This window comes from Mandrillus leucophaeus, unplaced genomic scaffold (assembly GCF_000951045.1).
Source record: "Mandrillus leucophaeus isolate KB7577 unplaced genomic scaffold, Mleu.le_1.0 Scaffold732, whole genome shotgun sequence".
In the NCBI taxonomy this organism is placed as follows: Eukaryota; Metazoa; Chordata; class Mammalia; order Primates; family Cercopithecidae; genus Mandrillus; species Mandrillus leucophaeus.
The window spans coordinates 1,387,509-1,404,776 of record NW_012107942.1 but is presented as its reverse complement, the minus strand read 5'-3'; the positions used below and the strand labels follow the sequence as shown (position 1 = coordinate 1,404,776).

The following is a 17,268-nucleotide window of genomic DNA, read 5'->3' as shown; positions in this document are numbered from 1 at the left end:
GCATAAAGGAAGGATTTAGGTGAAGGTTTTCTTCAGGGGGTTTCTCTCCGCTTGGTTCAGACACCTCACTGCTTATTATGACAGGTCTTTACATAAACAAAGCAACCCTAGGATGGGTAACACCATTCACCCATGCCCACACTGCACACACTTGGGCTCCTTTCTCAGGGGTTTCCTCCCGTGGTGAAGTGGTCTGCTTCTGGTCCACTTCTCAGCATCAAGGGCTCCAACCAGGAGGCCAACCTGGCGCGGAATGGTCCTACATCTGCTGATGCACCAGCTAGATTGGGTACCCTTTGCCCCAACGCTTCAGCTCTGTGATTTGTTTCCTGCTTCCTTGAGCTTCATTTCTTGCTGGATCTCCTCTATAGTGTTGGGTAGACAGACTTCGACATCTTCAAACTGGAAAATTCTCGATGCTCACAGTGAGGAATGTTTTCATTTTCAAAGGTTACTTGCCCACAGAAATATTAAAGCAACAAACCAAACAAACAAAAAAAAATACAACTTCATTGGAACAAAGTCCAATAAAAATTAAGTGCACAGATGCTAGATTCAGGTGGCCTGGGGTCTAATTTCAGGTCTTCTACTTACTTCTTATGTTATGATAAAGTTACTTAATACCTTTGTGCTCCAGATTCCTCATCTGTAAAATGTAGATAATAATAATGTCCACCGCATATAGTTGTGGCTTGAATTAAAGAGATCATTCTTGAAAGTGTCTAGCATGGTGCCTGGTACTATGGTGAAAAACCATACTGGTTTGCCCAGGACTGTTCTGGTTGTTGTTTGGGAGTTTTAAAATCTCTCCAGGTGATTCTAAATGTGCAGCCCAAATGGCAGCACATTGCTTTAGAGTTGTATGTTTTATATATTTATATCTTATGTCTGTTTTACACACATGTCCTTCCCTACCTCTTAACATACTCATCTTATTCTCTGTAACTCCAAGCATAACGCTTGGGAGATAGCAGCATTTTCGAGATAGCGTCTTGCTCTGTCACCCAGGCTGGAGTGCAGCATCATGATCATAGCCTACTGCCTTGAACTCCTTGGGTTCAAGCAATCCTCTCACCTCAGCCTCCTGAGTAGCTGAAAGTACAAGCGTGCTCATGTCTTAGGAAGCACCTCTGTTCTGGGCAAACTGGATGGTTGCTCACCCAACCTGTCAATCCTATTTTTATCATTCATTCTTCAAACATTTATTAAGCAGTTGCTATCTCTCAAGCATTATACCTGGGGTAACAGAGAATAAGATGAGTAGGTTAAGAGGCAGGGAAGGACAAGTGTGTAAAACAGACATAAGATATAAATATACAAAACATATGACTCTAAAGCAATGTGCTGCCTTTTGGGCTGCACATTAGAATCACCTGGAGAGATTTTAAAACGCCCAATGCCCAGTCTGCCCTGTATACCAACGAAGTTAGACTTTCTGGAGGCGAGACCTGTGAATCAGTATTTTGGAAGCTCCAGGAATTCCAATGTGCACCCAAGTTTGGAAAACCACCACCCTAAAGGGAAGTGATTGGTTTCCTTTCAAGCAATCATGTGGAGGAATATAACTCCTAATATAACTCCTAAGTCTGTATCCCTTTAGAATAGTTGCCTTAGGAGCCACACCCTTGTTCCAAAGAATCATCTGTTGCTCAAAACCCTTGTAGACTCCTTTGGGGACTGTCTTTCGGGGTCTGAGGCTTATTCCTTTGACTCTTTTTTGGGCATGCAATTGAGTTTTTGAAATTGAGCACCATTTCAGAGCCAAAACTGCTGAGGGAGGTAAGTTCTCCAGCTAGGTAATACTACTTAGTGTTAACAACAACCATACCAAAGACAACAGCCATAAAAATAAAGACACTAATATTTTTGCACCAACAGTCTCCTTTTTTTTTTTTTTTTTGAGACAGAGTCTCACTCTGTCTCCCAGGCTGGAGTGCAACGGCACGATCTCAGCTCACTGCAACCTCTGCCTCCCGGGTTCAAGCGATTCTCCTGCCTCAGCCTCCTGAGTATCTGGGATTACAGGCGCCCACGACCACACCCAGCTATTTTTTGTATTTTTAGTAGAGGCGGAGTTTCACCATGTTGGTCAGGCTGGTCCCGAACTCCTGACCTCGTGATCTGCCCACCTTGGCCTCCCAAAGTGCTGGGATTACAGGCGTGAGCCACCACACCCAGCCCAACAGTCTCTTAAAATAATTTCAAAAAAGAAAAATATTCAAAGATGTTGCGGGAAATATCTTCCCAAAGAGACTTCTAAGACTGCTGGAAAGGGAAGCAACATTGGTGTGCTTTTGTGTCTATTTGAAATTCAGTATTCTGCCTTCATGGGTATATTTTGTGTATTGATCAGCTCCTGTTTGTTTTTTCATTTTATTTTTATTTGATAGTTGTGTTCGTTTTTCTTTCTTCGCACTTGTATCTGCTGGCTGTGAGGATACTGCTACTCTAAGCTGGGTGTTCCAAATTCACATCTGCTAATTTGACATGCAGATGAATCCCTGGAAGAGGATGCTTTGAAAAGAACTGCTGGGAAACCAAACAGTTCTGCAATTTTGATGTATTTCTCTTTTTGTCAAGAAAAACATCAGAGCTAAAATGGAATCGTAGATTTATTGCTAAAGCGAATCTCAGTGGATATCAACTTATGTGTTTTGTTTTCTTTCTTAGTTTGGTGTGTGCGAGTGTTCAAAATTTGTAGGTATTGTGTGTGGCATGTGAGTTTAAATCTGGTTTCTCCACTGTTAAGTTATTTATGAATTTCTAAGTTGCAGACCCTGGTACATTTTTCTGTGAATTCGAGTTTGAGTTTAATTCTGGTTTCTTCACTTTTAGATCATTTCTGAATTTCTAAAGTGGCAGACCCTGGTACGTTTCTCTGTGGATGCAAGTTTCTGCTCCTGATTAGGTTACACAGGTTAAGCTCAGTTTTGAATGTTCTCGTCTTTGAGGAGAGAGAAAAAAAAAACCTGAGTGTCTTCTTAAGCCCTTGCAGTCTGACAGGTGCTGTGTGAAGTTAGGTTGCATAGGTTGAGGTTCTTCATGTCCAGGTCAAATTTCAGCTCCTCCTTTAGTTCTTAACTCTAAATTATAACACCACATTTCTAGCTGAGCTCTCACCACAGTCATTGGCTAAATCATCCTACTCAGATTCAAGGGCTTTGTGCAACTCTTAAAGCTGGTGACCAGTTCTCCCTCTTGAATGAAAGGAATGCCCTCATGCTCTAGTGGAGTTTCACCTTTTGATCTTCCTGACCTTGAGCACAGTCCTCCTGACCTTAAGAAATGGCACGGTAACATACAATCTTCTTACCCACATCAAGACCAAGGTAATCGAGGGATTACTGAGTCAAAATAACCTATCTCTGTGAGCTCCAGCTCAACGAAGACCATTTGTGTTTTCAGCAGGCAACCAGATTCTATGAATGGCTGGAAGGGCTTTCTTGAAGATACCTTCCATGGGGTGCTGTCCTACATGACAACTAGAGAAAACAGCTTTCCACATAGCCCAAGGCAGCAGTCATGAGGAAAGAAAGGCTTTTGTCCTTCTTGCACAGTGTCTATTGTCTTTCCCATAACTGCAGAAAAGGGCAGTATTTGTCATTAAACCTCCCAGGGACATATCGGTATCCTAAGATATGTCATTCATTCAGCTTGATCCTGTTCTTCCAGTTAATCTGACTCATTCCCATGATTTAAGCTTTCATGGAGTAGATGAGGTTGTGGTCTAAACAGTGGAATCAGCAAAAAATGGTGTAGCTGTTAGGGTTTTTGAGATGATACACCTTTCCTGACCTCAAGGACTTATAACCTCAGGGACCATTTCAAAAATGAGCAATAAGGCATGCGCACTGGGAACCAGCTTTAATCCTGCCGGGGGAGGCAGTTCACACCTCCTGAAGAACATGGTGCTTGTCATGGTGAGCCATAGCCAGTGGTAAGTAAGAGCTGTTTCAGGGGGGAAAAAAAGAGTTAGAAAATGAGGATATTCTGGGCAAAGGAAATAGCACATAGGAAGATGCAGAAGGATGAAAATGTAAGAAACAGCTGGAAAACTGCATATGTATATGACTGGGATGCAGGAAGTAGGAGAGGAGAATGGAGGAGGGCCATGTTTTGACCATAATCTCAGCCACTGAGGAGTCTAAGTATGACAAAAACATAATATAAAGACCACCTTCTCATGGCCATGGAGAACACAGTGGGGCAAGGTAGGCTCAAGACCAGGTGCTCAATGGGAGAGTGGTTCCAACAGCCCAGATGAGAAGTGGTGAGGCCTGATCCGAAGCAGTGGCAGAGATGAGGGAGAGGGAAAATGGATTGCAGAGAGATTTAGGAGAATATCTGCAGGACTGACTGAATGTGGGAGATGGGGGAGAAGGAGAGTGCAAGGGGATTTTTCACCTTCTAGCTTGGACAAGTGGTGGGAAGAGCTTTTGTCCCACTGTTCACTGAGGTGGTCACAGAATTAGAAGAACTGAGCCTTGCAAAGTCCGGGTTGGACACATTAATTTTTTTTTTTTTTTTTTTTGAGACAGAGTCTCGTTCTGTCACCCAGACTGGAGTGCGGTGGCGGGATCTTGGCTCACTGCAACCTCCACCTCCCAGGTTCAAGTGATACTGATACTCCTGCCTCAGCCTCCCGAGTAGCTGGGACTACAGGCGCCCACCACCACGCCTGGCTACTTTTTTGTATTTTTTAGTAGAGACGGGATTTCACCATCTTAGCCAGGATGGTCTCGATTTCCTGACCTTGTGATCCACCCTCCTCGGCTTCCGAAAGTGCTGGGATTACAGGCATGAGACACATTGAGTTTTATGCTACCTGGTGGGTATCAAGGAGAGGTGTGACATCGTTCATGGTATACACAGATACGGACGGTGCTGAGGTTCACATTTACCAACAGCCAATTTCCCAGGAATCAATTTAACTCATTTATTCCTCTCTCTCTAGGCTCACATCTGGGTCAGGCCAGAATGAGTCATTTTTCCACGATCAAATGCATGAGCACCATATTTTCATTTCTTTTAATTATTGTTTTATTCATCCAAGCTTTCCAGGCATTTCTCCTTTAGAGTAAAATACATTTTGCCTTATTATTTCAACTTCAAAGACTCAACCCACCCTTTTCCCTCCTATTACTTTCTTGTTCTTTTTCTTTTCTTTTTTTTTTTTTTTTTGAGACAGAGTCTCATTCTGTCACCCAGGCTGGAGTGCAGTGGCGCGATCTTGGCTCACTGCAACCTCCGCCTCCCAGGTTCACGCCATTCTCCTGCCTCAGCCTCCCAAGTAGCTGGGACTACAGGTGCCCGCCACCAAGCCCAGCTAATTTTTTGTATTTTTAGTAGAGACGGGGTTTCACCGTGTTAACCAGGATGGTCTTGATCTCCTGATCTCATGATCCTCAAAGTGGGACGCCTCGGCCTCCCAAAGTGCTAGGATTACAGGTGTGAGCCCAGCCACTTTCTTGTTCTTATACTGTATCATTTCCCCAGGGTTTAGAGGATGGCTTCCAGTTTATTAGGCACATGAACCAGGTCTATGAATATCCTGACAATGTGCTCTAAAGTTTTGAAATCGTAAGAGGGCTGCCTGCCCTCACATCTATGGGTTCCCTTGACAACTTAGGCCAAGTTGGTTTTTATGTGTGCTTAGCTACAGAAAATGATCACCCACAAATCTAAACCATAAACAAAAATTATGCCGCAGGTTGGATGAAGTTGGGAACAGGTTTGATAAACGTTCACCTCTTATAAATACTTGAGAAACCAGCATTGATTTAAGAATGCTTGTGGGTACCAAAGGAAGAATGGTTAGCAAGATAATTTCTAATCTTCTATATGCACCCCAAATAGCTCCTATCTTACCTAAAAAGTTATTCCTGAATGATGTTCCACTAACAAATTAAACAGAATGTGGGCTTTTAGAATTTGCTTGAATTTTTTAACTAACGTCAAGAGGTTCAGTTCACATTCTAAGTTCACTCTAGTCAAGATGAAAAGCGGAACCCACACACACCAACAATTAGGCTTTGGAAATGAAGAATAAGCACAAGAACTCCTCACCCTTGGTGATCTTTTTTGCTGGGCCCCTTGCCATGAGCACATTCCATTTCTTTCCTCCTAGTTCTTTCCTCCTCATAAGGGAGAAAGCTCCTCTCTATATATATATATACGTAGAGAGCAGGGGCCCTTTTCAACTCTGAGCACTCCAACCTTCTGTTCTGAAATATGTGGAAGTTAAATAATAGAGAAGGCATGTGAGTGATAGTCAGTCCCATCCTCTTAAGATGTAAATCTACAACCATCGCACCTGAGCCAAAAATGATTTAGATGGAACAGGCAGGATTCAAACATAACGAGCGTGGAAGTTAATCTGACACTAATTTAATGGTATGCATAACTGTTATTCTGTTGCTTGGCAATTAGGCTTAAGTGGTAAGCATTCAGGTAAATGACTTCAATTAGGATTACTTTCCATCTGTCAAGTCAAATATTTCTCAAGTCAACAGAGAAAGGGCAGTTGAAAAACAGGATTTTGTAAGTCATTTTCTTCCTTTTTCCCTCCTTTCGTATTCTACCTGCCAATACACAAACACATGCATGCACACACAGAAACACACACACACACAGTTGATGGGAGGAAACGGCCAATTCTCTAGTCACTCATTTCCTTGCAATCTTCCCTTTGATGGTGAACCCCATGATGCCCTGTTTTGATTTTAGCAGAACATACCGTTGTCCCTTAAGCCGTGGTGTGTCTAGTATGTAGCCCTCCAAGCACACAGAAGCAAGAATACCTGAGCTTGAGGATGAGAGTGAGTAGAAAGTGGGGTTAGAGGAGAAAAATGAGAGGATCCTTGAACACTAGGGCTATGAGTGCCCTTGACCATAAAAAAGCCATCCGCAGCCGGGCGTGGTGGCTCATGCTTGTGGTCCTGGCACTTTGGGAGGCTGAGGCAGGTGGATCATGAGGTCAGGAGATGGAGACCATCCTGTCCAACATGGTGAAATCCCGTCTCCACTAAAATACAAAAAATTAGCCGGTCATGGTGGTGCGTGCCTGTAGTCCTAGCTACTCAGGAGACTGAGGCAGGGAAATCACTTGAACCTGGGAGGCAGAGATTGCAGTAAGCCAAGATCGCACCACTGCACTCCAGCCTGGTGACAGAGCGAGACTCTGTCTCAAAAAAAAAAAAAGCCATCTGCCTACATGGGTTCCTTTGCATGTAGGGTCTTATGTTGGGGAAAACACTATGCAGGAACGCATGCTTTGTAGGGTGGCAGCATAAAGTCTGTCCACACTTACAAGGATTAGAAGCAGTTTCGGGTGCATGCATGCCATAAACACTGGAGAGAAGAGGATGAGGAAATGTGAAAGATAAAGCTAGAAATAGTGCTCATAGGTGTCGAGTGCAGACCCAGAGGCTGCCCCAGGATGCAGAAGAGAGTGGGCCAGGGAAGGGTAAAGACAGAAAAGTTAGATCAGGGACCGCTTGGAGGAGAGCTCACGAAGATGAGGAGCCAGACTCGAGGCACACAGTGAAGGAAAGTGACCACGATTATCTATCATGGGCTTTGCAGCCAGTCTTCGTGGCCGCTCACAATGGTTCTCCAGTGTGGAGTGCTGTTGCCTGAAGCTGATGCAGGCACCAGTGTGAGCTTCACCTTGAATGATGACACGACCCTGACAAATGGAAATCACCTGTGGAGTGTGCCTGGGTCCCACTCCCAGTGATTCTGATTTAGGTGGTCCATAGAGCAGTCTGGACATGGGGATCTTTCAAAGCTTTCAGAAGATCCTGACATGCAGCTGAGGCTGATAGCCACTGCCCCAGAGTGATCAATGGAGGGAGGGTCAAGGTCGGGCTCCTGAGTCCCAGCTCTCCCACTTAAAGATTGCCTACCAAGCTGGGCTTGGTGGCTTACGCCTGTAATCCCAGCACTTTGGGAGGCCAAGGCGGGTGGATCACGAGGTCAGAAGTTCAAGACCAGCCTGGCCGACATGGTGAAACCCCGTCTCTACTAAAAATACAAAAATTAGCCGGGCATGGTGGTGGGTGCCTGTAATCCCAGCTGTTTGGGAGACTGAGGCAGATAATTGCTTGAACCCGGGAGGCAGAGGTTGCAGTGAGCCAAGATCACACCATTGTACTCTAGCCTGGGCAACAGAGTGAGACTCTGTCTCAAAAGAAAAAAAACAAAATCACCTACCACTAAGTTCCCGGCAGGGCCCTTGGCTTTCCAACTTCTGCTGTAATATGACAGTGCTCTTTTGTGTCAAGTGGTCTTCAGAACCAACAGCTAGATGAAGGGCAGAGTCTAAAGGGGCTTGGATAAGGGGGTGTTCCCTTCTAGACCTGGATGGAGAACATCCAAGCATAATGTTCTTGAATTGCCCTTCCTCCAATGCCCACTCCACCGCAGTCCATCCTGAATGTCTTTTTTTTCCCAAAAGAAAATCCTGGGAAGAAAAGACATTCTTTGCTTTGGTGAAAATGATGTTTTTGGTGAAAGCCACTGCTCTTTCCTAAAACACCAAGTATTTAAATATTTCAGCTGGTTGCTACCTTACAGATGCTAGGAGATGGGCCCCTGCGTGCCGTACTTACAAAGGAACACACTGTGTTTTGTAGGTTTGATAGCATCCACCCTCATCAAATGCTGGATGCCAAGCACATCGAGATCCAGCAGATGGAATCCACTATGGCCTCCATTTCTGAGTCTGCCAGCTTATTCGAAGTTAATGTCCCTGACTGTAAGCAGCTGAGGGAGTGCAGGAAGGAGGTCTGCCAACTGAAAGAGCTCTGGGACACCATTGGAGTGGTGACCTCCAGTATCCATGCCTGGGAGACCACACCCTGGAGGGATATCAAGGTGGAAGCCATGGAGTTGGAGTGCAAACAGTTTGTCCGGCATATCCGAAACCTGGACAAGGAGGTCAGGTCCTGGGATACATTCACAGGCCTGGAAAGCACTGTGTGGAACATGCTGAGCTCCCTGAGGGCGGTAGCTGAGCTGCAGAATCCAGCCATCCGGGAGCGGCACTGGAGGCAGCTGATGCAGGCCACTGGTGTGAGCTTCGCTATGGACCAGGACACCACCCTAGCGCACCTGCTGCAGCTCCAGCTGCACCACTATGAGGACGAGGTCCGGGGCATTGTGGACAAAGCTGCAAAAGAGATGGGTATGGAGAAAACCTTAAAGGAGCTGCAGACCACCTGGGCTGGCATGGAATTCCAGTATGAGGCCCACCCCCGGACCAATGTCCCCCTCCTGCGCTCGGATGAGGACCTCATAGAGGTTCTGGAGGATAATCAAGTTCAACTTCAGAACCTGGTGATGTCCAAGTATGTTGCTTTCTTCCTGGAGGAGGTGTCGGGCTGGCAGAAGAAGCTGTCCACAGCGGATGCTGTCATCTCTATCTGGTTTGAAGTGCAGCGAACCTGGACTCACCTGGAAAGCATATTCATTGGATCTGAAGATATTCGGGCACAGCTACCCCAGGTACCTGCTAAGGAAATCTAGAATCTCTCCATTCTCTGATCCAGGGGGAAGGGAAGGTCTCCCAGTTTCTGCATTGTCTAGGCTCTTTCCTTTTCTGCCTCCTTGCTTTGACTTTACTTAAAGACACTTCCCACAGATGCTCACCTTACCTGCCACTAAAAGTTAGGCAGAGGAAAAGAGGGACAGCGAAATGCACACCAATCAGTTTGTCCTTAGATGGGTAGGAAAAATAAAGGAGAATCTCATTCAGAAAAAATAAAAATAAAAATGTGTATATAAGAAAGATTTTAAAAAATACTGGCTGCTGAAGTTTGGGATGAGGTCCTCACGGGTTACTTCTTGGATCATTAAAATTCAAGTGTCCACTGAAAGTGAGTCTCGTTTCCAGGAAAATTCAAGTTCCTTCTCAGCAGCACGCCATTCTATCAACCGCTGGCCTGTGCCAGCACTCCACCTACCAGCTGTCAGCTAAACTCCAAACAACGGATATCCCTAAAATACGTGTTCTTCTCATTATTACCTTCCCTGTGTTTGATTGCCCCTTCTAATTAGTCCTAATTAATGTGCCATTAATTTACCTCTCTCTCAATGGACTCTGATTCATTTTTAATTTTTTTCTTCGGACTTCCTCTGTATTCTTTCAGTACAGCAAGTTCTTTGCTTACAAATTAGCTTGATTCCAAAATGTCACGCGCTGTCCAGGCTTTGGTTAGAAATTAAGGCACGTTCTGCCCACGGTTTTGCTGCTCATCCCAAAAAGCATATTTAGTGTAATATTGTAGATTAAAGGTTGTATATTTGCAGTGAAAAACAATAGAAAACAATTCTGTATGGCAGTTGTCATTAAGTAAAATTGAATAAGCCAGATTTTATTTATCTCAAACGCCAGCGATTGAAACAGGCCAGGCTTAATTAGAAGGGGGCAGGGACAGAGGCAGAGATTCTTGCAGAAACTTTAAGGGAGATGATTGAGAACTTTTAATTAAAAATACTGAAGAATTAGTATCATTAACCTGTATACAGTGCCACAGGTTTGTGTACAAAATATGTAAACACATTTACTTTCTCTGTAATAACAATGAAACAGAAACAGTTTCAAAACAATAAAATCAGCCAGGCTCTAATACCCTAACTGGTAACTATTTTCATTCATTATGAATTTTTCCCAACTTTTGTTCATGTACATACATATTTTTACATAATTGCTCTCAGTGTAATTATAATTTTCTATTTAATTTTTTTCATTTGAACATTTATGCCAGATATTTCAGATACTTCTACAACCTTGATACTGTTTTATTTTTAATTAGAGCAAAACATCTCATTGAGGAATCATATTTTACTTTACCGTCTTGTGTTTTATTTGTTTGTTTGTTTTGAGACAGCACCTTGCTCTGTCGCCTAGGCTGGAGTGTAGTGGCGCGATCACGGCTCACTGCAACCTCCGCCTCCATTCAAGTGATCCTCCTACCTCAGCCTCCTGAGTAGCTAGGATTACAGGCGAGTGCCACCACGTCAAGCTAATTTTTGTATTTTTAGTAGAGACGAGGTTTCATCATGTTAGCCAGGTTGGTCTCGAACTCCTGACCTCGTGATCCGCCCACCTCAGCCTCCCAAAGTGCTGGAATTATAGGCTTGAGCCACCACACCTGGCCTACCCACTTGTTTTTAAGGGCAGGATCACAGAGAGAAGGAATGGCAGGCCTGGACTTGAGTCCTCATTCTCTCACTTGGGCAGGGTACTTAACCTCTCAATGCCTTGGTTTCCCTGTGTGTAAAGTGGGACTAATACTAGTATCTATTCCAGAGTCTTCATTAAAACAATGCACATAGCACATACCATTATGATTGTTGTTATGTAACAATAATACTACAAGCTCTACCACCTCACCAGGTGCCGTGTGTTTGGCTGAAGCACGTGGCATATATTAGTCTGTCCATCATTTCAATGATACTGTGAGTGTGTATGTCTGGGAAAAATGATAACAACTGATTAATTTTGACATCAAAGGAGTATATTTGCTGAGGGAAAATTCATTTTGGTTATATACTTTTGCATGGGTCCAGAAAGAACGTTCCAGAAAGATCCACTATCTACTTAGGAATCAAGTGTTCTATGCCTGGGGATTAGGGGTGGTCTCTGAGACCTTTTCAGAGAGTCCTCAAGGTCAAAATTATCTTAATAATCATATTAAGATGTTATCTGCCTTTTTTCTTGCTCTCATTCTTCCATGAGTGTACAGTGGGGTTCTCCAGAGTTCAGATGACATGTGGTATCATAATAAATTGATACAGAAGCAGTTTTCTGTTAAATCGGATATTGCAGAGATTTGATGAAGGTGAAATCATGACCCCTTTTCAACTGTTATTTATTTTGTTTTGGAAAACATATTTAAGTATTTTATTTATGCTAACATAATGGGTTTATTATTGTTACTTTTTTTTTTTTTTTTTTTTTTGAGATGGAGTCTTGCTCTGTCACCCAGGCATGATCTTGGCTCACTACAACCTCTGCCTCCTGGGTTCAAGCAATTCTCCTGCCTCAGCCTCCTGAGTAGCTGAGATTACAGGTGCTGCCACCATGACTGGCTTTTTTTTTTTTTTTTTTTTTGTATTTTTAGTAGAGAGGTTTCACCATGTTGGTCAGGCTGGTCTCAAACTCCTGACCTCGTGATCCCCCCACCTCGGCCTCCCAAAGTTCTGGGATTACAGGTGTGAGCCACCACGCCCGGCTTATTATTGTTACTTTTTAAATGCTGTTTTGTTTTGTTTTGTTTGAGACAAAGTCTCCCTCTGTTGCCCAGGCTGGAGCGCAGTGGCACGATCTTGGCTCTCTGCAACTGCAAACTCCATCCTCTGGGTTCAAGCAATTGTCATGCCTCGGCCTCCCGAGTAGTAGCTGAGATTATAGGCATGCACCACCAAGCCCAGATAAGTTTTGTGTTTTTAGTTGAGACAGGATTTCACCATGTTGGTCAGGCTGGTCTCTTAACTCCTGGCCTCAAACCATCCCCCTGCGTCAGCCTCCGAAAGTGCTGGGATTACAGGTGTGAGCCACTGCACCCAGCCTAAATGCATTAATGAATATTTTTAGAAATTTCTTTAAAAAATAACCTTTAGCCTCTGGTGCAGAAAATATTGAAAGATATGATAGATATGACCTACATAAACAAAAGCTCTTTGGACTCCTAAATAATTTTTGAAAATGTAAATGGATTCTAAGCTGAAAATGTTTGAGAACTGCAGCTTAAACTAAGGGTGTTTCCTCCCTTGAGTCTCTTCTCTATATTTGACAACCCAGGAACAAGTTTCTGCTTCTAACTGGCTCCATGGAGGGAGCGTCTAGGAACTGAGCGGAGTGGTGGTTAATTGCTTCCACATTTTTATTTGCAGGATTCTAAAAGGTTTGAAAGCATCGACATTGACTTTAAAGAGCTAGCTTATGATGGCCAGAAAACTCCAAATGTGGTGGAAGCCACCAACAAACCAGGCCTGTATGAAAAGCTGGAGGATATTCAGGGCAGGTGAGGGTCCACCCGTTACCCCTTCTCTAATAAGAAGGCATTATTTCCTTTTCCCCATCGTCTCTGAGACCAGTGGGTGGGAGTGAGTATGTGTGCCTTGCATGTCTCTCGCTTTGCCTGTGTGTTTGGGTAACACAGGGCATTATTAGAGGTGTTGACGCCAATGTAGACACATCCGTGTATATCTTTGCAAATATCTCTAAGTGTTTCTTGTGCTAATTTTTGCATATATTCCATCTATTGCATATATGTACATTTAGGTAATATATGTGTATCCATGGGTCTAGGCATTCTTAATTGGGAAATTCTATGTTCTGTGCCCTCAGATTGTGCCTGTGTGAGAAGGCCCTGGCAGAGTACCTCGACACCAAGAGGCTTGCCTTCCCTCGGTTTTACTTTCTCTCCTCCTCTGATCTGTTAGACATCCTTTCCAATGGCACGGCTCCACAACAGGTAAGCTGGAGGAGCATCTGCAGAAAGGTGTAGGAGGACTGAGGAGTGCCCAGCAGGAGGCAGTTTCCAGCTCCCCATCATCATCATGCCTCTTCTCTCTGGCAGGTTGTGTACTTCAGACCCGTGTTGCCCCCAGCATCATCATATACCTCGGAGCTTCCCTCTCTTCCTCCCTCCCTCCCTCCCTCCCTCCCTTCCTTCCTTCCTTCCTGGCAAATTCAAGTTCCTTCTCAGCAGCACGCCATTCTATAAGCCACTGGCCTCTGCCAGCACTCCAACTACCAGCTGTCAGCTAAACTCCAAACAATGGATATCCCTAAAATATGTGTTCTTCTCATTATTACCTTCCCTGTGTTTGATTGCCCTTTCTAATTAGTCCTAATTAATATGCCATTAACTTACCTCTCTCTCTCTTTCCTTCCTTCCTTCCTCCCTTCCTTCCTTCCTTCCTCCCTTCCTTCCTTCCTTCCTCCCTTCCTTCCTTCCTTCCACCCTTCCTTCCTTCCTTCCTTCCCTTCCTTCCCTTCCTTCCTTCCCTTCCCTCCCTCCCTCCCCCTCTTCTTTCTTTCCTTTCTCTCTTTCTTTCTTTCTTTCTTTCTTTCTTTCTCTCTCTCTCTTTCTTTCTTTCTTCTCCTTTTTTTTTTTTTTTTTTGATGGAGTCTTGCTTTATTGCCCAGGCTGGAGTCAGTAGCGATCTCGGCTCACTGCAATCTCCACCTCCTGGGTTCAAGCAATTCCCCTGCCTCAGCCTCCCAAGTAGCTGGTACTACAGGCGTCTGCCACCACGCCAGCTGATTTTTTTGTCTTTTAGTAGAGACGGGGTTTCACCATGTTGGCCAGGATGGTCTTGATCTCCTGACCTCGTGATCCACCTGCCTCAGCCTCCCAAAGTGCTGGGATTACAGCTGTGAGCCTCTGTGCCTGGCCACCTCGGAGCTTTCTTAATCCCCATCAGTATTGCTGCTCAGCATGCCCTCTGGCCCATCAGCGGCTAATCCCTAACAAAGAACTGAGAAACTTTGAGTATGGCAAAGGTGGACGTGGTTAAGGCTTGGCAGAAAATGCCTTCAATCTGGTTCTGAAGAGTGATCTAGGAAATACTGGCCAAATTCAATAGCTAAAATTTCTATAGGGAGGTAAGATTGGAAGTTATGTTAACTGAATATGGAGGTAAGGCTTATTGGCAAAAGCATATATGAGAAGCCCAAAATTTGGGGTTCTGGCTTCTGGTTCTAGACAGTTACTACCATAGAGTCTTGGACATGTGACTTCTTAGCAACAAACTTTCCTCGTCTGTAAAACAGAAGAAACCTGCTGTGTTCGAAGGTTTTGTGAGTATTAAAGCAACTAATTGAAGCAGTGTTGGTAATTTGGAGCTACAGACATTGGTTCTGAAATTTGAGAGTGCACCAGAATCCCTTGGAAGGCTTGTCAAAGTACAGATTCCTTGGTCCCACTCCCATTGTTTCTGATTCACTACGTCTGGGTGGAGCTGGAGAATTTGCATTTCTAAGAATTTTCCCAGTATGGTGCTGGTCTAGGGACTACACTGTGAGAACTTCTGCTCTCAACATTGTCTGGGTCTCAAAATGCTTGGATTAGTTCTTTCTCCTGATGTGATTTTGTTATTCATTTAAAGTATAGTTGGGCTCATTTGCTTCTTTTTGCTTTCAGTGTTAGGGTTTTTCCCATACTTGTTTATTTGATTGTTTGAATATGTATGACGCTGATAGGATTCCAAAAGTCAAACGATGCAAAAAGATACGTATACATTCAGATATATAATTTTCCCTCCTCTATTCCTTTCATGCCATCACCGCCTCTGCTCCACCCCCATAGGTAACCAATTTCATTAATTTCTGGGTTATCTTTCCCATGTCTATCTTTACAAAAATAAGCAAATGCATATTTACATTCATGCATGTACATTTTCTAATTTCCCATTCTTTCATACACAAAAGGTAGCATGCTACGCCTACCTGTTGGCCCTTTGCTTTTTTCTACTTAGCTATATAGCTTGGAAATCACTCCACATCAAGTCAAAGATATCTCCCTCATTTTGTAATATTTGCATCATACTCCGTGGATATACCATAGTTTGGCCATAGGTTATTTATAACATCTTGTAATTATGAATAATGTGGCATTGAATAACCTTGGACTTTGTATTGTTGGCGTATGTCTTCCAGGTAAACTCCTAATAGTGAGATTGCTGGTTCAAAGGGTAGATACAGATGTAGTCTTGTTAGATATTGCCAAGTTTCCCCCCTTTTGCTTCACCACAAACAACAGACGAGAGCTTCTCAAACAGAGCCAAAGGATGGAACCACGCATAAGTTTTTTTGTCTTTGACCTACCCTTTCTAACAGTGAAATTAGGTTTTGATTTGTTTATAAGAAGCAAGTACTAAAGAGAGATTATCCCTGATAGTTATAGCACTTCTTTTTTTCCTATAGATGGAAATATTTCCAAAGTAGCCCAGGTGTGGTGGTGTTAAATATTTATTGTTAATGCATTAGTGTTCTGTATTATAACTGTATTTCTATTCATTCTATGTATAGAAGGGGTCAGATCACTGCCAGATTTTTTTATACCTCACTCTTTTTAAAAATTAATTAATTTTTTTTTTTTTTTTTGGAGGTGGGATCTTGCTCTGTTACCCAGACTGGAGTGCAGTGGCATGATCATAGCTCACTGCAACTTCAAACTCTTGGGCTTAAGTGATCCTTTCACCTCAGTCTCCAGAGTAGCTGGGACTACAGGCGTGAGCCACCTTACCCAGCTAATTTTTTAAAATTCTTTGTAGAAACGGGGTCTTGCTTTGTTGCCTGGGCTGATTTTGAACTCCTGGCTTCCAGCAATCCTCCCGCCTTGGCCTGCCACAGTGTTGGGATTACAGGCATGAGCCACCAGAATAGGCCTCATTCTTACTTACGTTGATTGATTTCTTATTTGATTTGAGTACATTTTTGAGTAGTCCCCATACCCTAAGAGGTGAAGCATGGTGGAATACATCCTAATACCTTCTATATCTGTGACTCTGTCATTTCACATGTGAGCAAGTGAATGGTTAGGGTTGGAATTCGTGAGTCACAGTGACTACCTCTCAATCCATGCAGATATCACTCTGCTGTTTGTTGTTACAAAGAAGTCATCTGAGGCCTGCCTGCTTTACAGAAAATTTCTAGATAGCCTAATTTCTATCTAGGTCCCTATACAGAATAAAATTTAAATTAATTTATCAAAATTTGTATGCTTATACACTTGCTTTATTTTGTTCATTTATCCCTAAAACATGATAAGGTTTTGTCCTATCTGAAAACTAGAGCTTTTATGATCTGGAAAAAGTTTTCTTCTAGCATGTGTTTAAATATTATATCTATTGTATTTATCTGTATATTTTTTCATTCAGGTTTATCATACTTCCATAAGCTGAGATTCCACTTTATACACGCTATATACATTACCTTCTCTTTAATCGTATTTTTATCTCTTAGTCCTCTTCCTTGGCATTTATCAGTAAATTTCTCAAGCTCTTCCAACATATTTAATTTTTTGTGTCAATTCAGCACTTTAGTGTTGTTAATACTGCTATAAAGTGTACTCTGCCATTGTTAGTCTCTTTACTTTATTTCTCTACCTCTGCCAAGTCATCTTTCACCACATATTTTATAGACTTCATGTTTCTTTAATTTAATTGAAGGTAAAACAAGGTGATGGTTTCCAAATTGATTTGTTTCCATTATTAAAGGTTTAAAAAATTTTATATATAATTTTATGTAAA

At 43.1% G+C, this 17,268-nt stretch overlaps 1 protein-coding gene across 1 annotated transcript in view; it reads left to right on the top strand.

The window, feature by feature from the left end:
* DNAH9 (dynein, axonemal, heavy chain 9) overlaps nt 1-17,268 on the top strand; it is a 371,284-nt gene that overhangs the window by 81,797 nt on the left and 272,219 nt on the right. The window contains exons 20-22 of the mRNA XM_011965684.1: nt 8,637-9,507; nt 12,901-13,031; nt 13,358-13,484. Coding sequence (XP_011821074.1) covers nt 8,637-9,507; nt 12,901-13,031; nt 13,358-13,484 — 1,129 coding nt within the window. The remainder of the gene's footprint in view (nt 1-8,636; nt 9,508-12,900; nt 13,032-13,357; nt 13,485-17,268) is intronic.